The sequence below is a fragment of the Hibiscus syriacus genome, unplaced genomic scaffold (assembly GCF_006381635.1).
Source record: "Hibiscus syriacus cultivar Baekdansim isolate YM2019G1 unplaced genomic scaffold, ASM638163v2 tig00112776_pilon, whole genome shotgun sequence".
Lineage (NCBI taxonomy): Eukaryota > Viridiplantae > Streptophyta > Magnoliopsida > Malvales > Malvaceae > Hibiscus > Hibiscus syriacus.
In genome coordinates this window covers 49,139-69,606 of record NW_024063401.1, presented here as the reverse complement: position 1 = coordinate 69,606, position 20,468 = coordinate 49,139, and the positions used below count along the sequence as shown (strand labels likewise).

Sequence of the window (20,468 nt, the reverse complement as noted above, 5' to 3'; positions counted from 1 at the left end):
CAATTCATTGTCACTTTTAATGAAAAAAACTATAACTATATAAATTATATTGTTTGAACAAAAAAATATCAATGGAATAAAAGAACTATTGCCGGCACTTGACCGTTGAAATGAAAATTAAAGGAAAAATAAGAAGAAAATAGAACGATGAAAAAATAAAAATGAAAAAATTAAATATTCTCGATCCTGTAAGTAACAGTGGTCGATTCCATTGTCTCTCCTTTTCCCTCTGAGTTGCTTGACTCGGTCGTCATTTCCAAAAAAAGAAAAAAGAAGCCAAATTAAATAAAATTCCCACACTTTAACCCTAGGAGGAGAGGAAAAGAGATCTGATTCCTTTTTGCTTTTCAAAAATAATCTCTGAATTTAGCAGATCCGCTTGAAAAGTCTGCTAAATTTAGAGAGAAAATATAGTTAGGGTTAGGGTTTGGTGTTCGTTAGAATGATGGGTTCAAGAGGTTTATTCGGTTGGTCACCACCCCACATACAGCCTTTGACACCAGTCTCGGAAGTTTCGGAGCCGCCGGAGTCGCCTTCTCCGTACTTGGATGCAGCAGCGGAAGCTTCTGGTGATGCGGCAGAGGTGGAGGCGGAGGAAGTGATGGAGGAGGAGGAAGAGATCGAACCGCCTCCTGCCGCCGTTCCATTCTCAGGGCTCTTTGCCTGTTCTGACAGTCTTGATTGGGTTCTCATGTTCTTTGGATCGGTTGCTGCTGCCGCTCATGGGACTGCTCTTGTTTTTTACTTGCACTATTTTGCTAAGATCATTCAGGTTCTTGGACTTGGGTCGACAGCTCAGGGGCAAGAAAGATTCGATCAGCAGTTTGACAGGTTTAAAGAGGTTAGTGCTATTCATTTATTTATTAATTACTAAGCTTTTTTCTGGGATTTTAAAGGTTTGTATTAGTGTTTTAGTTAATATTTTGATAAATTGAAGTGAGGTACTAATGATTATTGTGTAATAAATAGTAGGATTTTATAATTTTTAGGAGTTCCAACATATTGGGAATTTAGTGAATTAATGATGCTTTAGTTGTAAAGAGTTTGGAAAATTAGGGGAGATGGAACCTTTAATTCTGAATCTAAGGAATTTCCTTGGGTTTTTGCTTTTTTTGTTTGTTTATTTGATTCTAGGGAGCGTGTCTTGGAATTGACAAGGGTCTCTAAGTTTTGTCTTTTAGGGTTTGGGGTTTGCAAATGGAGGAAGTAAGCCTTTTATTTTGGTGGGATGGGGGTAATATTTATGATTTCTGGAATATATACAAAAGTTGAGTGTTACTCGTTTCTAATTTGGGTGACAATACAATGAAGTGAGCTGCTTTCTTAGTTAACCCTTTTTCGGCTTGGTCTATTTAGTTATGAATGGTAATATTAGGATTTCAATTGAGTGAACCAACGGGCCAACTAACTGAGGTAGTTATTTTCACATCCAACATAGGGAGTTGGTGGCTGAGATTCAGCTTTGAAGCGGATTTGCTGGAAATATTACCGTGAAAGAGCCTTATGTTTTGGCAACCTTTGTTATTTGAGATTAATGGTTATTGCGGTTATCATATTTTTGCGAGGATGGTTGTCAACTGATGACCTAGCTTCATCTTCTTCCCTCTAGTTGGACGCAGGGTATTTATTCCACATTCTAGATGCAATACATAAATGGTTGTCCTTTGTTCCCATATGTAATGGGGTAAGGGGAGGTAAGATAGTAGGCTGCCCCCAACACTAGGTTGAGAGCAGCTTCCGTAGAAGACCTCCAAATTATGAAATGTCCTCCATGGGACTCGATCCCACGACCTCAAGGTTAAGAACCTTGTGCTCTTTAAAAACCTCCCTCTTAGTAGACCCTTGCCCATAGGCAAGAACCAACTAGCTGAAGGAGGAAAAGAGTACATAATTGTAGTCATGGATTTAGTTGGTTTGTGTGCTGTAGAGGAATAGTGTGTCAGGAGTGTTTTATGTTGGTAGTATTTGGCTGGAGAGTTCTTAAGTTTTATGTAAAAGTTTTATATTTAATAAAATTATGTACTCTTTTCCTCCTTCAGCTAGTTGGTTCTTGCCTATGGGCAAGGGTCTACTAAGAGGGAGGTTTTTAAAGAGGCATTCTATTCCTATAAAAAAAAAACAAAAACAAAATATTACCAACTTATTCCTAAGTGAAGTATGTGATTTATTTTAGATCAGCGAGACTTGTACATTTGTGGGTACGTACAAGGAAGGAATGGAGATCGGGTGGGTGGTGAAGTACGGAAAGAATGGAATTGTTAGTGCAATGACTTGGGTAGTTTCAAGCAAACCACAGGATTTTGGTTACAGTACAAGTTAGATGCTGGCTGTGCTTCAAGTTAATTAGCCACTCTCTTAATTTCTCTTATGTAGATGTCCTTTTTTCATGCATGTAAGAGTGTAAGTATTGTTTGCTTGTTTGTGGCCAATATTTTGTTTTCAATTGTTACTATGAAGATTTAGAAACACTCTGCTGGGTTGACTGTGGGTTGCTTTTGTTCTTAGAGGTTTTAATTAGTAATATAATGTGCAATTCACATGGCTGAAGCAGAATTGTGTTTTGAGTCTTGAGTTTCCATGTAACTAATCTCCGTTTTGCTTTGTTTGCATAAATCACCAATTGGTTTATTCTTGTTCTGCAGCTTTCTTTAACTATTGTTTTTATTGCTGCGGGTGTTTTTGTTGCTGGATGGATTGGTAAGTTGGTTTATATCAAATTAAGATATTGTTTCATTTATGTTTTCTTCTGATCGATTCATTTTTCTGCCCATTTTTTGCTGACTTTTCTTTCTAATAGAGGTTTCATGCTGGATTCTGACGGGAGAACGGCAGACTGCCGTCATTAGGTCAAAATATGTTCAAGTATTATTGAATCAAGATATGAGCTTTTTTGATACTTATGGGAATAACGGAGACATAGTGAGCCAAGTATTGAGTGATGTGCTGCTCATACAGACTGCTCTTAGTGAAAAGGTATGTTCAGTTACACGTCTCTTCTCCTGCGGTTTCATTACGGACGACGGACATCTTCTCTAATCCTAATATTTGTTTGATGATACAGGTTGGGAATTACATTCATAACATGGCTACCTTTTTCTGCGGTCTAATTATTGGTTTTATAAACTGTTGGGAAATTGCGCTCATTACTTTAGCTACTGGTCCATTCATTGTTGCTGCTGGAGGTATATCCAATATATTTCTCCATAGGCTTGCCGAGAACATTCAAGATGCTTATGCTGAGGCGGCTAGTATTGCTGAACAGGTTTTTCTCTCTTTCCTGTCTCCACCGTTTCAAACTGATATATTTTTGTTTATATTGATTCCAAGTGAATATAAATTGGCTATTCGCTTAATGTTCATTTAGAATGACTTGTTCAAATGGTATATGTTGGGTTAACAATACGGTTACCATTGACATTTAATAATAATGAGTTTGTTTGAACTGGCTGATTATTTGAGATCATTTTTTTTTTTTGATAGGAATTGTAGGCCTCATTAAAAACCCCCTTCTTGATTAAGGAACTTATAATGAGTTTCTTCATCAGAGGAAGGAGGAAAAGAGTGCCTTAAACTTCATTAATGATAATACCTAAGATTACAACAAGAAGAAGCCCCTTACAACAATTTGAAAAAACCCAAAATAAAATACCCCTAAGATACACTGGAATTAGCCAATGGCAGATTTAGCCATCCCATCAGCCTCAATATTGGCTGCCCTAGCAACCCATCTAATAACACCCTCAACTTCTTTTAGCTTGATAGTTATGTTCCTTACAAGACTGACAAAAATCTGAGGGCAGAAAGTTCCATTCTTAACCCAATCCACGGCCAATTTGCAGTCTGATTCTAACAATAGACGACCATTAATACCTCCTTTCACTGAATCAAAGAAAATTAAGCCCTTCTGAATAGCCCTTAGCTCCATCATAATAGGTGGACCTGGACCCGTGGCCTCCTTAAAAGATCCTAGAATAAGACCTTCCTCATCTCTTAGAATACCCGCAACTCCACTGCTGTTCCAATCCGAATTTGTAGCAGCATCCACATTCAATTTTACAAAGCCCTTAGGAGGGGGGGACCAAGGAACTGTAGTAACCATCGATTTGTTGAGAGGGAAGCATGAATCCCAAGAGACGGGTCCCCGATTAGAGAATCCATTGAAATACCAGAATCTGCAAACTTAGCTGAGAACCAAGATGCAAGTCGTACTCTTGCTAAGAAAATAGATTAAGATGGTCAAACTTCCCTCTATCAAAACAATATCATTTCTTACCTTCCAAACAGTCCAAATAACAACGGCAGGAATGAACTTCCAAATGGCAGACCTAGGATTAAGATCTTCCCAAGCTTGAAGAAACTTCTGCGCCTTTGTATGAAAAACCACAAAAAGACTCCAATACTGCACAAATTTGTTCCAAAGTGACCACACAACTGAACACGAGAAAAATAAGTGAGAAGAAGATTCAACCTCCAAATTACATAAAGGACAAGAAGGATCTGTTATACCCGTAACCCCTCTCTTCACCAGTTCAGACCTCACTGGCAGTTTTTGAAGAACTACCTGCCACATGAATACCTCAACTCTTGGTGGCACCAGACCTTTCCACACAAATTTCTTCCAAACATAATCCTCCTTCTGAGCCAAAGAACAAGTCTTCACACATGAATTAGCAGAATAGACACCAATTCCGTTTCCTTTCCAAATCAGACCATCGATTGCCTCTTTAGACAGATAAAAATTAGAAATGATAGCCATCAGGTTAGCCCACTGTTCAAATTCCCAATCGGCTAAGCTTCTCCTCAACTGAATATTCCAGATCCATCCCAAAGAGCTGAACTCGCCAAATTCAATCAGTTTTCCAAGCTGGTTTGTAGAGATTGCGAACAACCTCGGAAAAGAAACCTTAAGAGGACAGTCCATTGCCCATTTGTCCTGCCAAAACTGAATAAATTGACCATTCCCAACTTCTAGTCTGAACATGCTGCGAAAATAGCAACCAAAGAGTCTTCTTTAAAATAAGAATTCACCACCGAGCTCCAAATCCAAGAAGCTTGAGCTGGGATTTTGCGATTGAACAATAAAGAAAAGGATCAATATTGTATTTTGAACAGATCATTCTCCTCCAAACAGCATCCTTGTCATTTGCGAATCTCCAAGACCATTTCCCCAATAGTGCCCTGTTCATATTGCTAATATTTAACACTCCTAAACCACCAGCCTCCTTTGGCTTACACACGTTAAGCCAACTAACCCAATGAATCTTATTTTTCTCCGCTCCTCCTCCCCATAAGAACTTAGACATGATTGAGTTGAGTTTAGAAGTTACGGATGATGGAATTTTGAATATAGACAAGTAGTAAGTAGGAAGAGAACAGAGAACCGATTTAATCAAAACTAGTCTCCCTGCCAAGGAAAGGGTGGCAGCTTTCCAACCTGCTAGTTTGTTGTTAAATTTTGAAACAACTGGATCCCAAAGAGCGGTTGAATTCCGTGTTGCACCAAGAGGCAAACCTAGGTAATCAGAAGGAAATTTCCCCACTGCACAGCCAATAGACGACGCCCACTCCTCCACCTCCTCTGTAGCCGTATTAACACCAAATAGCTTGCTTTTCTTAAGATTCAACTGCAGACCAGACATAACTTCAAACACTCTTAAGACCCTTTTAACATTTGAAATTTCCATTTTCGAAGCCCCACAGAAAATAATTAGGTCGTCTGCAAATTGCAGATGAGATAAGTTGAAAGCAGTCTCATTCCTCCCAATATGCAGACCAGAAAACAGTCCATCAGAGACAGCCTTTAAGAGCAAAACATTTAGGAGTTCCCCAACTAAGTTAAAAAGCAAGGGCGAAAGAGAACAGCCCTGGCGGAGACCCCTAGCCATAGGAAATTCCTGAGAAGGTACCCCATTTATCAATACTGAAATAGAAGCAGTAGTAACACATTGTTTTATCCAACTTCTCCATTTAGAACCGAAACCCATTTTCTCCATAACCTTAAAAAGAATAGACCAATCCACAGTGTCGTAAGCCCTTCTAAAATCCACTTTAAACACACAACCTTTAAGTCCCTTTTTCCTCCAGAAATCAATCCCCTCATTGGCTATAAGAGAACAATCCAGAATTTGACGACCTGGAATGAAAGCAAACTGCATAGGGCTTATTACATCGGAAATGCAATTCCTTAATCTCCTCGAAAGACATTTTGAGAGGATCTTGTACAAACCTCCTACAAGGCTTATAGGTCTATAGTCATCTAATCCACCAATATTGGCCACCTTGGGGATAAGAGTAATGAAAGTATGATTTACTCCATGTTCCCAATCTTTCCCTAAATAAAAGTTATGAAAGAATTTCAGAATATCAACCTTAAGAACAACCCAAAATTTCTTGAAGAAGCCCATATTAAAACCATCCGGGCCGGGAGCTTTGTTGCTATCACATGATTGTAGAGTCTCCCATATTTCTTCCTCCGTGAATTCTTTTTCCAGAATATTACTTTGCTCCACTGAAATTTTTGAAAAATTCATCTTCATATCTTCTACTTCCAAAGTAGAACTAGAGTTGTAAATTCCAAAAAAATGGTCTTTGACACAAGCTTTGATGACAGATGGATCTTGGGTTATCCCTCCATTGACATTCAAAGCATACATGGAATTCCTCTTTCTCCTAATCAACGCACAAGTATGAAAAAAATCTTGTATTGCGGTCCCCTTCTTCCACCCATCTAGCTCTCGACTTTTGAAACCATATCTGTTCTTCAATCTTATACAACCTCCATAATTCTGATCTCATATTGTTCAAATCTGATCCTCTGTCCCAACCATATGTACCTTGCCTCTGCTGCTGGTTTACCTCTTCCAAATGAATCCTCTTTTCTAAATCTGTAATCTCTACAGAAGGAAAATGGTCTCTCTTCCCCACCCATTGTTTGATCGACAGTTTAGTAGATTTCAGGATAGATAGAATTCCTGCTTTCCTCTGATCAGACTTGCATTCTTTAACAGTAGACTCTACTAAGTTCTGGAAACCGTCCTCTTCCATCAAATAATTAAAGAGTTTGAAGGGTTTCTTCCCCCAACTGACCCCCTCATTCTCCAGAAAAACAGCATTATGATCTGACACTGACCTTGGCAGCAAGTATTGTGTAACATCAGGAAATGCTTCTAGGAAATGAACATCAACGAGGAACCTGTCCAGTCTAACATAGGTGGGTAAATCCTGGTTGTTACACCACGTGAATCTGCCCCCATGTAAAGGTAAATCGATTAACCCTGTTTGTTGCAGAAACTGGCTGAAAATCCTTATTGAACTTCTGTTTGGAGCTCTCCCCACCTTTTCCTCTTCAGAGAGATGCACATTAAAATCTCCCCACCTGTTTGTTGCCAGGTTGAGAGCAGCTTTCGTAGAAGACCTCCGGCAGTCAAAATTATGAATTGCCCACCGTGGGACTCGATCCCACGACCACAAGGCTAAGAGCCTTGTGCTCTACCAACTGAGCTGGACGGGCAATTCTATTCGAAATAGAAATGATGGCAAAATTACTTGATAATGCTTACTTAATGTAATATTTGTTGGGAGCCTTAGATGCTTATTTTTATGAGTCTGTTTCTGGAGTTCTGGGAAAATTTTCCCCTGGCCTTAGTTTTAAAAAGCACACCTAAGGTGCAAAGCACTTATGGGCGCATGAAAAATCGCCTCTAAAGTTAGAGACAGATCGAGGTTCGGAAAGCTCACCAAGGCGCTTGCTTTTGAAGCTTTTGGGGAAGGCGACAAGCGCACCATTTCTGCCGCTTTGCCCTTCACTGTTTTTTACTCTGTTATTATAATAGAGTAAAGATAACCAATATAACGAAATAATATAATAAACAGAATCTTGCCGCCTTATCCCCATCATTTTTCTTTATTCTTTTATTTTAATAGAATAAAGATAATATATAATATACTAAACTAATATAATAAATAGAGTAGAAAAAACATAATTAAGATATATAAAAAAGATATTTAATATATAAATAAATAAGAAATATATAATTATTTTATAATTATAATATTAAAAAAATTATTTACACAATTAATATTTTTTCATCTAAATTCTTATTAGTATACTCATATTCTTATATCAACTTTAAAAATAAATCATTAGAATTCATTATTCATATTGAGAAATTTCGATATAAAATTTTAACTAAATTAAAAAATTTATAAATTTTGAAATAAAATAATAAGAGAATCCAGTATTTTACTTTAAAATTAATTATTATATTCACATATTATAAAATAATTAATTTAATTCGAAAATAAAAAAGGTGATTATGTGTAACCCTAACTCTGTGTTTATATGTTTTGGAAACTAAGGTTTCGGAAACAAGCAATAGTGAAGGAACATAGTGTGGGGAGGAGATTAAGTGTTTTGGGAGTGAATTTTGTTTTTATAAGAAAGGGAGGCCTCGTTAAACCCCCCTTCATAACCGTCAAGAACCCTGGGGTATCTCGACGGCCATTGGAAGGAGGAAAAGAGTGCCTCATAATTTTATTTCTGCCGAACAAACCATTACATTATAACCAGTACATAAAATACAAAACCAGCAGAACAGAATAACCTATAGGAACTTAAAACCAGAAATTGACCCAATTCCTATCTTAGCTAATTCATCCGTTTTACAATTCACAATTCCTAACATGTTTTACAACAACACTCCTATCTTCTACCAATGCACTAATTTCCTTGATTAGTGAGCTGAAAATCATAGGAGAAGAACTCGGCCACTTGATCCAATCCACAGCTTTACTACTATCACTCTCCGCCATTAATCTGCCCCTCGAGCTCCAACTTGACTTGAAGAAGAATAATAATCCTGCTTTAATAGCCAACAACTCGGCCAGAATTGGAGGGCCGCCTCCCCCAACACTCTTAGAGAAAGAACCCAGCACAGTCCCGTCTTCATCCAGAAATGATTTATAAATTTTTTAGCACAATGGGTAATGTGTATGGATATGTTCCAGAAATGATTTATAAATTTTTTAGCACAACGGTGTGCCTCGCCTACCTTCGCCTAGGCTCTAGGGACCTTTTGTGCATTGTTGCGCCTTGCGCCTTTTAAAACTAAGCTCCTGGCTTTCCATAAGTGTTATCAATTTGAAATAATTTGAATTAACTGAAAATGTTTTATGTTGAGGCTAAAAGAAGTATTTTTTATATTATATTTTTATTTTAATCTTTTATATGGAGTCTATTAAACTTGTCGGTTAGGTTTTCCGTAAAGGTCTTGTCAGAAGATCCAACTTTGGGCTCCAGCTTTTAAACTGCTAAAGCTAGGTGAAAATTGACTGAATACATATTATGCCTTCCTGAGTTTAGTAGTATTGAATTTGTTGGAATGGTGACACGAATTATTTAATTCTTGGTTGAACTTCAGTTTCTACATAGAATCAGCCTTCTGTAGGGGGAAGCATGGTGTGGAAGTGACGCTAATATACATATAATTCTTGTTGTTTGCAGGCAGTCTCTTACATCCGGACCTTGTATGCATTTACAAATGAAACTTTGGCTAAATATTCTTATGCAACCTCATTGCAAGCAACTCTGAGATATGGTATATTGATTAGTCTTGTGCAAGGGCTCGGGCTTGGATTTACATACGGGCTTGCAATTTGTTCTTGTGCCTTACAACTTTGGGTTGGAAGATTCCTTGTCACACATGACAAAGCTCATGGTGGTGAAATCATAGCAGCACTTTTTGCTGTTATTTTAAGTGGCCTGTAAGCTTTAATTTCTCCCTTTTTTCCTGCTTTGTTTAATCTTTAGTGTCTTACTGAACCTTTTTCTGTTGTACAGTGGGCTGAATCAAGCAGCAACGAATTTCTATTCTTTTGACCAGGGACGAATTGCTGCTTATAGACTTTTTGAGATGATTAGCCATTCCTCCTCTGGTTTGAACCAGGAGGGGAACATCCTAGTCTCCATTCAAGGAAATATTGAGTTTCGGAATGTGTATTTTAGTTATCTGTCTCGACCTGAAATCCCTATTCTAAGTGGCTTTTACCTAACTGTACCTGCTAAGAAGGCTGTGGCACTTGTTGGCAGAAATGGCTCTGGGAAAAGCAGTATTATCCCACTCATGGAACGGTTTTATGATCCTACATTAGGTATGATGGCCATATTGTTTGTATATCACACTGTTTTAGCATGTTATTTATCATCCTACATTAGGTACGATGGTCGGTCACCTTCGTGATTTAAAATATTTTTTTTTATCATGCAGGGGAAGTTCTTCTTGATGGAGAGAATATTAAAAACCTAAAGCTGGAGTGGCTGAGAAGCCAAATAGGACTCGTGACTCAGGAACCTGCCTTACTTAGTTTGAGCATAAAAGATAATATTGATTATGGGCGAGATGCTACACATGATCAGATTGAAGAAGCTGCAAAAATAGCACGAGCACATACATTTATTAGTTCACTAGAGAGAGGATACGAGACACAGGTGAAATGTGAAAAGATAAAATATATTATTTTTCAATCTTATCATCTTGATTATTTTTCATTTGTGGCATATTTTGTTGAAACCGTTTACTGTCAATTTCAGGTAGGGAGGGCTGGTTTAGCATTAACAGAAGAACAGAAAATCAAACTTTCTATTGCTAGAGCAGTGCTTTTGAATCCAACAATCCTTCTGCTTGATGAAGTTACCGGTGGGCTCGATTTTGAATCTGAAAGAACTGTTCAGGAAGCTCTAGATCTCCTCATGTTGGGACGTTCAACTATAATAATAGCTCGGCAGCTTTGTCTCATAAGAAATGTTGATTATATTGCTGTGATGGAGGAGGGTCAGCTGGTTGAAATGGGTACACATGATGAGTTACTAGCCCTAGATGGCTTGTATGCAGAGCTCCTCAGATGTGAAGAGGCTGCAAAACTTCCAAAGAGGTAATTAGGGTTATAGATGCTTTACTAAGAAGGCTTAAATACCATGTTTAGAATTTAATTACTTAGTGATTTTTCTTTGTTTAGATTGAAAAACAAATACTATGTTTCTTTATCCAATCTATGGTTTATTTTTTATTTTCTTTTAGGATGCCAGTTAGCAACTATAAGGAGACGTCAACATTCCAAATTGAAAAGGATTCTTCATCAGTTCACAGCTTCCAAGAATCATCATCTCCAAAGTTCGCCAAATCACCATCCCTCCAAAGAGTTCCTGGTGTATTTTGCCCCCAAGATGATGCTTTTAACTCGCAAGAATCACCTAAACCTCATAGTCCACCGCCAGAGAAAATGCTGGAAAATGGCTTGCCTGTGGATGCTGGTGGTAAGGAACCGTCAATTAGGAGGCAGGATAGTTTTGAAAGGAGACTTCCAGAGTTGCCTAAACTTGATGTTCAGTCTACCCAGAAGCAGAAATCGAATGATTCGGACCCAGAATCTCCTGTTTCACCCCTTCTGACGTCTGATCCTAGAAATGAACGTTCACATTCTCAGACTTTTAGTCGGTCTCACAGTCACTCTGATGATATCCCAATGAAAGTTAAGGAAGCAAAGGATGTGCATCATGGGAAAGCTCCATCATTTTGGAGGTTGGCACAGCTTAGTTTTGCGGAGTGGCTCTATGCTGTGTTGGGAAGTATTGGCGCGGCAATCTTTGGCTCTTTCAATCCACTTCTTGCTTATGTTATTGCATTGATAGTAACGGCATATTATAGGCATGAAAATCATCACTTACAAGATGAAGTGGATAGGTGGTGTTTGATAATTGCCTTCATGGGTATAGTGACTGTTGTTGCCAACTTCTTGCAACACTTCTACTTTGGCATTATGGGTGAGAAGATGACTGAACGGGTGCGCAGAATGATGTTCTCAGGTATCTGAATCTTCAAATTTATACCAAGTTTTCTTGAATGCTGAATTTCATGGATACTATTTAGCTTGTTTTGTCTGCCATGTAACAGCAATGCTTAGGAATGAAGTCGGGTGGTTTGATAACGAAGAGAATAGTGTTGATAACTTGTCCATGCGATTGGCAAATGATGCTACATTTGTAAGGGCTGCTTTTAGCAACCGGCTTTCAATATTTATACAGGATAGTGCTGCTGTTATTGTTGCTATACTAATTGGGATGTTGCTACATTGGCGGGTGGCACTTGTGGCATTTGCAACCCTGCCAGTTCTAGCTGTCTCTGCTTTTGCTCAGGTTTGCATATCTTTCCATTGTTATTTATTTCATCATCGAAAAAAACTTTGGAGCTTCTGGATATCTGCATATCTTTTCTTCTTTTTCCCTTCTATAACTTTTGACTTTTTCAGTTTTTATTGAATTTGGAGGGAAGATTGTCCTTATCCAATTTTCTTAATAGTTGCCTACTTAAACTTTGCAGAAATTATGGCTCGCCGGATTTTCAAAGGGAATCCAGGAGATGCACAGGAAGGCATCGTTGGTCCTCGAGGATGCGGTGAGAAACATTTACACTGTTGTAGCGTTTTGTGCTGGTAATAAGGTAATGGACCTCTACAGACTGCAGCTGAAGAAAATATTTAAACAGAGTTTCTTTCATGGAATGGCCATAGGGTTTGCATTTGGCTTTTCACAGTTCCTTCTTTTTGCCTGCAATGCTCTTCTCCTTTGGTACACCGCACTCTCTGTTAAAAGAGGCTATATAGATCTGCCTACAGCTATCAAAGAGTACATGGTTTTCTCTTTTGCAACTTTTGCACTGGTAGAGCCATTTGGATTGGCACCATACATACTCAAAAGGCGGAAATCTCTCATTTCAGTGTTTGAAATTATTGATCGAGTCCCTAAAATTGAGCCAGATGATAACTCAGCATTGAAGCCACCCAATGTATATGGAAGTATTGAGTTGAAAAATGTTGATTTTTGCTATCCTACTCGTCCGGAAATGTTGATATTGAGCAATTTCAGTCTTAAAGTTAATGGAGGACAAACTGTAGCCGTTGTTGGAGTTTCAAGATCTGGGAAGAGTACCATAATATCTCTGATAGAGAGGTTTTACGATCCAGTCGCAGGTCAGATTCTACTTGATGGGCGGGATTTGAAGCTCTACAATTTGAGGTGGTTGAGGAACCACTTAGGTCTTGTTCAACAGGAACCGATTATTTTCTCGACTACAATCAAGGAAAACATTATATATGCAAGGCACAATGCTAGCGAAGCTGAGATGAAAGAGGCTGCAAGAATAGCTAATGCTCACCATTTTATCAGTAGTTTGCCTCATGGTTATGATACACATGTGGGTATGAGGGGTGTGGATTTGACCCCAGGACAGAAACAAAGAATTGCTATTGCTCGAGTGGTGCTGAAGAATGCTCCCATCTTGTTATTGGATGAAGCTAGTTCGTGCATTGAATCTGAGTCTAGCCGAGTAGTGCAGGAGGCACTTGACACACTGATAATGGGGAACAAAACAACCATTTTGATAGCCCATAGAGCAGCAATGATGAGGCATGTTGACAACATTGTAGTACTTAATGGCGGTCGAATTGTTGAGGAAGGGACACATGATTCTTTGGTATCGAAAAATGGTTTGTATGTTCGTTTAATGCAACCTCATTTTGGGAAAGGTTTGCGTCAGCACCGGCTGGTTTAGGTTGACTTTGCAATTGGTTGTAACTTACATCTGTTCTTCTGTATATAACTTCTTTGAAATGCTGGAACTACGCCCAACCTGCTGACTTCACTTCAACTAGCGGTTGAAGAAATCCTGTATCAGAGGAAAAATGGGAATGATGCAGCTTGCAAATATGTTTTCCATGATTGGGTAAGTGGAGCACATGCCAACAGTTGAGCGTCGTGACAATGTCTGCTTTGGTGGGTTAGGTACATCAGCAGTTGTATTTTCATTGTTTAAAGGTTCTGGCTCACTTCCCTTACCTTTTCACTTTGTTGTTTGTCAATACTTAATCACCATTCACGAGTATGACGGTTTAGAGTGAGGGGTTTCAGAATTTGGGTAGCAGTTGAGGGATAGGTCCATAATCTTTACCGGGGGTAAGCCGGCCTTAGATTTAAGGTTGGTATAGTAATTTTGTTTATTGACCAGAAAAAAAGGCTCGTGTTCCATTTAGGTATGTTTTTGGGATTTGAAGGTGTTGCCCCTCATTTCTAAGAATTTTCAGGTTTTCCCATTAAGGCTGTGCTTTGATGATGTATGTAAATTTAGCTGTGAAATCCTCAACTTTTGATTACTTTCGAGAAAGCTTAGAAGATGAAAATGCTGTAATCTCTGTAAATAAATGTTCCAGTAAAAACCTGTTTTTATATATTTCACTTTCTGCAGAAGCTGTAAATCTGTGCACGTGTTATTTTCATGTTATTCATACTGTGTCCAGAAATGAACAGATGCAAGAAACAATAGATTATTTTTAGAAGAAGCCTCATTCGAAAAATTGAAGGAACAATGGTAATTGATTAAGGTTGATGATGATGATGCTCAACAGAAACAACACCAATGGTGTGTAGTGTCATATATACAATGAAAAGAGTGGGGATCTTCAGATGTCAAGCACCTTGAAGGAGTCGGCCACCACTTTCAGCTTGTTCCGTACCTTTCTCCATCGCCTTTCGAGTGCTCCGACGACCAGTGTGTAATATCTCCCTGCAACGGAAATGGAAGTTAATGGTGAGAAAATCTAGTAATGTATTCGCTTGTTGCCACAGACAAAATCTGACTTGACAGAATTTACCATTTCCAATAGCTATTGTTGCAAAGGAAGCACTAGCATAGTTTGGAGAGGTGAGCTCGTATTCAAAAGTGTAATAGTTTTTCCCATCACTTGTTCTCTGCATTTTATTTTTCAATAACAATTGTCAGATGCTTTTCCAGTCAAAACTGAAATGAAAGTTTTATGAACAAACAGACCTCTTGCATGTCAAGTATATTCACCATTTGATTTGGTGCAGCGTAAACATGATTCACCAAGTTGTAAACAACCTCGTCCATTGGCCCCAAGTCATGGATGTCTTTCTTATCAGTTGGTATGAATCTCACCCTAACATTTTGCAGTTGAAGAAACCTGTCTTTGAATGCCGAATCATGTCCCCTAAAATCAAATTCCTAACAACAACAATCATTACCATTTATCAGAATGGGAATCACCTACATGCTTTTATTGATATTTAGAGGACGAATTTATAAAATTTTAGATAATGAAAACAAATTATCAATAGAAACTATAGATAAAATATTTAAATTATATGAGAATTTAAAATTTTCAGTAGAACATTCGCTCCTTCCATCCTCCCTCAGTCCATCTAAGGCTTTGTTTTCGCTCTTAAAGTTTTATAAATTTATACTCTAAAATTTTATAAGTAAATTAACATCACGTTGCAGTGCAACAACTTACCCTCCAGTCTGATGCTCTTAAAGTTTTATAAATTTATACTCTAAAATTTTATAAGTAAACTAACATCACGTTGCAGTGCAACAACTTACCCTCCAGTCTGATGGGTAGTAATAAGAATAGCCATCTGTAATATCAACAAACGCTCTATAGTTTTGTGGCATCTCTGATAGGACCAAAAACAGGATAAAATGTTATAAAATGATTCAATTAGGACAACTTGGAAGAATCATATTACCCTGTGCAAGAAGGAAAGTTGCAGGGACTAAGTTAGCTGTAATAGCTCCGACACCCAACAGCAACAGTCTTCTCTTGCAGTTACCTGAAATCCAACCAAAATTAAGAGCACAACACAAACACATCATTTTATTTTTACTTGTATGAACATAAAAATATCCAAAAAAAAATGATGTTAGAGGATTTGTAATGGAAAATATGAGATGGGTTTATCGTACTTTCTTCGTTGGGACATGTGAGTGAGTTTTGCAAAGAAAAAGCACAAGGTCGGGGTGACTCGGTGGAGTGTGCAACATGATTTGCCTGCAAAATGGAAGAACGATTGGATTGAATCGAATGAGGAGAAGAAGGTAATAGGAAGAAGAAGAACCTTCTTTGTAAAGGTGCGTGGAATCCAGTTCAATGAAACTGCCATTGCCATGGTTTCGACGATTATGTGAAGAAGCTGTAGCCACCTCTCAATATTGCTTCTATTGGATGGGATAGTGTGGAGACATTACTCCCCTTTTTTTCATTTTTAAAAAAGAAAATCTGGATTGACCAAAAATTTAGGTGGCGTTTAATTCGCAGAAATCCCTTGTAATTCGGAAAATTGGAATCCAATTCCACCACTTTCTTACGTTCGGATCAAATTTTCAAAGGGAATCGAAATCCTAAATGACTTCAACTTTCCATCAAGGGAGGGAAAGTAAATTTCATCCATAACATGAGGGAATTAAAATCAAAATGTGAAATTTGACCATATTATCCTCGTCATTATTTTTCATATATTTACTTTTTTATTTTTCTTATTTTATTTGTTTTTTCTTTTCTTTTTATACTTTTATTCTTTTATTTTTATATTTATTTTCATTTGTATTTTCCTCTTGTTTATTTATTTATTATGTATATACAATTATTAGTATTTTCCTTTATTTTATTCTTATTTTCCTTATTTTCATTTATTTTTATTTCCTTTATTTTATTTTTCTTTAGTTTATTTATCTTCATTGCCTTTTTTTTCTAACATGCTTCTCGACTCTTTTAAGGGTACACTTTCGAATCCATCAGGGGTAAGTGATTGAGATTGTTATTTTTACTTTTTAATTTAAAGTTACAATCTTCTTAATTAAAGATAACTGAAAATTACGTAGTGTTGAAAGGGCAGTTCAAGGGTGCTAACCCTTCCTTGACTTGTAAGTTTTTGGTATATTTTTTGGTAACTAATTGACAAACTTCGATTGGGATGTATCGAAATATTGTTCTATATTTTGGTAACTTATTAACATATTTTGATTGAGATGATTTTAACGTATGATGTTTATTAGCATGATTTTTATAATTTATTGAAATGAATAATCAATCAATAAAATGAAAATTTAATATTTTTTAATTTTTTATAATATATTGCTACATGTAAGTTACAGTACAAACTAAAATTAAGCAAAAAAATAAAAAGGGCAATTCTATCATTTTATACTGAAATCAAATTCATCTGACATGTCTGCGAACCAAACAGAATATGGAATTGGATTCCAATGCAATTTTCTGCCAACCAAACAGGTTTCAGATTCCAATTCCTTCACAGATTCTAATTCCCTCATAAACATTCCAACGAACCAAACGTCACCTTAGGATTTAATTTTAAAATCAATCCTCAAATAATTGAGTATGATATCAATTAGGCGCTTTCATCAATTTCATCATTGGACATTGGTTGGACGTTTAATGTTTCCGATGTATACTATTATACTCAAACTATATTATCTTTTCTCTTTTAAGTGTCTAAACTTTTATTTAGTCAATTTAAATGTCTAATGTTTCCAATGTTATTATTTAAGTACTTCAACCGTAACAAACGTTAAAAAAATTGTCAAATACTCATAATGTGACACATAGTGACTTAATAAATTTTTTAAAAATTTATTTAAAACAAAACTTAAAATTATTATCATTATTCAAAAAATTCTAAAATTTAAAAATTTCCAAAATCCTTAATCCCAAAGCATCCACCCCACCCGTCCACCATCCCCAATGACCGTTTTCTTTCCATCTATCCATTGTTGACAATCGTGACTTCAAACCCCAAAAATCCCTAAACTCAAATCTCTAAATCTAAACCCTAAATTCTCAAATTCAAATACCCATCCATCCTAATTGATAGTGGGTGGTCGACGGGCTAGTGGACGACTCACCCAAATAAGTTTAAGCACATAAATGGGGAAAATATATAATTTAAACACTTATTTTTATATTAAGAAAAAAAAACAATCTTAAGAATTAAAAACAATAACAATGAAGATAAGTAGGATATGATGACACCTACTTTTATGGTCATATCATTCCATCACTCTTGAAAAATATTCATCATCAAATCTAAAATGTTAAAAAAAAAGACTATTAAATTCAAACAAAAATAATTTTTTCATAGATTGAGTGAGTTAACCAATAGATCTATGTATTAAAGTTGCGTGACGAATCACCACAATAATAATACTTCCACCTTAACAACTAGAACCTCATGCTAAGTTAAAAGTACATTTAACAATTACATAATCATACAATGTTCAATTCATATATTTGTAACAGACGAGTACAAGTTATATGGAATGAATTAAAAAGAATTTAATTGTTCAATTCATCAAATTTATATAGTTTGGTCAAAGTTAATAACGGGTCAAACTTAATATTTTGATCAATTGTCAATAACAGAGTCCAAGATTAAATGTCAAATTCAATAGAAAAATCGAAAGATAACGAGTCTGACTCTGAATTTGATTGGATGCAAATACAAATCAAACGCTCAGATTAAAATTGTTAGAGTTATCATTCAAGTTAAACCGATCAAAATACATTACGTATAGATCACAAATAAGGTAGAGGCAAGTAAAGTAGAATTGTTTGGTTCATATATGAATATCATATCGGGTTCAAACCAAAATAGGTGGACTAATATTTAGTCATCTAGGGTTTAGGGTTAGTAAATAGGTTTTATCTTATTTTTTTGTATGTTTTATTCTTTTTTAAGAATTGGTCTTTATATTGTTTTGTTTTTCATTCACAAGACTTTGTTTGGTTGGTGATATTTTTTTAATTAAATGAGAAACTCTGCTATTGTTGAAAAATACAAGAGAATTATAAAAATATTTAAATATTTATTTTTAATAATTTTATTCAAATTTATTTAATTCATATTTATTTTTAATAATTTTATTCAAATTTATTTAATTCGAATCGGATATTTTACCTTAAAATTTGAGGTAACTTTAGAAAAAAATATTATTAAAAGTCAATATAATTCTATGTTATGTAAATACCTCTAAGTTTTAGGTTGAGATCAGATTGACCAAAAATTTATCTTATTCCATCCCACCATGCATTTAAAATGAAATGAAAATAATTATGTGTTTAATTATTTTTTAAGATAATTATTCACTTTTAAAATAACATTTCACTTAATATTTTAAAGTAATTAAAATAAATTTATTTTTTCTTATACCGTAACTTACAATTTATTGTTATTTTTTATATATATTTATAAGACATCTTTTACAAAGTCAAATTCTTAATAATCAATCAATCATGCTGCTACTCCAAGAATGATTAGTGAAAACGCCCAAGAAGAACAAAGAGCTACAAAGAAAGTAAAGAATAGAGAAACAGTAATGGAGGAAAATGAATCAAATCAGCCAGCAGATAATATGCAAACTGAAGAAGGATTACAAGAAGCTAATGAAACAAACAAGGATTCTCCTAAGAATCCATGGAAAGCTTCATATACAGCTATGGTGGCCAGTGAAACGAGTTTTATTAAAAATCCTCCTGTCAAGATGCCTGAAGAAGAAATAATCTTTCAAGAAGGTGATATCACTATGGATAACTCTGGAGATTTCTCAATGATAAGCTTCTCTAAAAGAATCCATGACCTGATAGATAACAATATGAAGCAGGTTATTATTACCCGATTACTGGGGAAAAAGATTGGGTACAAGGCTCTGATCAACATAATATATGCTTTATGGAATCCGATAGGAAATTTCAAATTGATCGATCTTGATAATGATTATTTTTTAGTAAAGTTTGAAAACCTGGAGGATTATACAAGAGTTCTTACTGATGGTCCTTAGATGATCTATGGAAGTTATCTAACGGTTCAACCATGGTCAAGAAATTTTTCAACATCCGAGAAACACCCTTCACAGGTAATTGCGTGGTTGCGCCTACTTGGATTTCCATACAGGTATTATAATACAATGCTAATTAGAACAATTGCAAGCACCATTGGAAGAGTCATCAAGATTGATTATAATACCAAAATTGGAGAAAGAGGAAAGTTTTCCAGAGTTGATGTGGCTATTGACCTTAACAAACCTCTTATTTCATGTGTGGAAATTGATGATTTCACCCAAAAGATTGAGTATGAAGGTATACAACAGATATGCTTCAATTGTGGCACATATGGTCATGCAAAAGAAACCTGCCAGACAAATCAGCAGGTTAATCAGATGGAAATTACAAGTACTAATAATGATATTAGAGCACATTCAACGAATGATAAGAACTAAGAAAACTATTTCGGTCCGTGGATAGTTGTTCAACCAAGAAGAAGAAACAATAAAAACCAAAAATTCCAAAATAAGAACATAGGAGTGGAAAAAGCAGCAAACCAGGGTTCTAGATTTATGCCGATCCAAGAAGAAATGCTAGGGGAAGAGCCCATCGATAACAATAATAATCACCAAATTATAAAGGAAAATGGTTTACATAAAGAGACCACAAATCCAAACACATCTATAAACCAGATAAGAAATAAAATAAAGGAAGATAGAACATTGAGCAACATGGATTCTACAACACAAGGAGAAGGAAGTACAAAACAAATTCAGAATAGATAT

The 20,468-nt window shown here is 36.0% G+C and overlaps 2 protein-coding genes across 4 annotated transcripts; one reads left to right on the top strand and one right to left on the bottom strand.

Annotated features, from left to right (window-relative positions):
• The first annotated feature begins 291 nt into the window (after positions 1–291).
• LOC120183504 (ABC transporter B family member 20-like) lies at positions 292–14,142 on the top strand. Of its 3 annotated transcripts, XM_039188181.1 has the most exons (11): positions 292–841; positions 2,643–2,697; positions 2,798–2,973; positions 3,062–3,262; positions 9,503–9,762; positions 9,839–10,149; positions 10,266–10,486; positions 10,589–10,929; positions 11,076–11,860; positions 11,949–12,190; positions 12,375–14,142. In XM_039188181.1, exons 1-11 carry the CDS (start codon positions 443–445, stop codon positions 13,602–13,604), a joined length of 4,221 nt encoding a protein of 1,406 aa, XP_039044112.1. In that variant the 5' UTR covers positions 292–442; the 3' UTR covers positions 13,605–14,142. The 3 variants fall into 3 exon arrangements, with proteins under 3 accessions (XP_039044112.1, XP_039044113.1, XP_039044114.1); XM_039188182.1 differs by lacking the exon at positions 292–841 and having other exon boundaries at positions 2,672–2,697; positions 2,800–2,973; XM_039188183.1 differs by lacking the exons at positions 292–841; positions 2,643–2,697; positions 2,798–2,973 and having other exon boundaries at positions 3,082–3,262; positions 9,487–9,762.
• A 286-nt stretch (positions 14,143–14,428) lies between these two features.
• Positions 14,429–16,067, bottom strand: LOC120183506 (photosynthetic NDH subunit of lumenal location 1, chloroplastic-like). The gene is made up of 7 exons (XM_039188184.1): positions 15,965–16,067; positions 15,810–15,897; positions 15,596–15,682; positions 15,450–15,523; positions 14,877–15,071; positions 14,701–14,797; positions 14,429–14,612 (listed from the first exon to the last, which is right to left on the bottom strand). Exons 1-7 carry the CDS (start codon positions 16,013–16,015, stop codon positions 14,509–14,511), a joined length of 696 nt encoding a protein of 231 aa, XP_039044115.1. The 5' UTR covers positions 16,016–16,067; the 3' UTR covers positions 14,429–14,508.
• Positions 16,068–20,468: the final 4,401 nt, after the last annotated feature.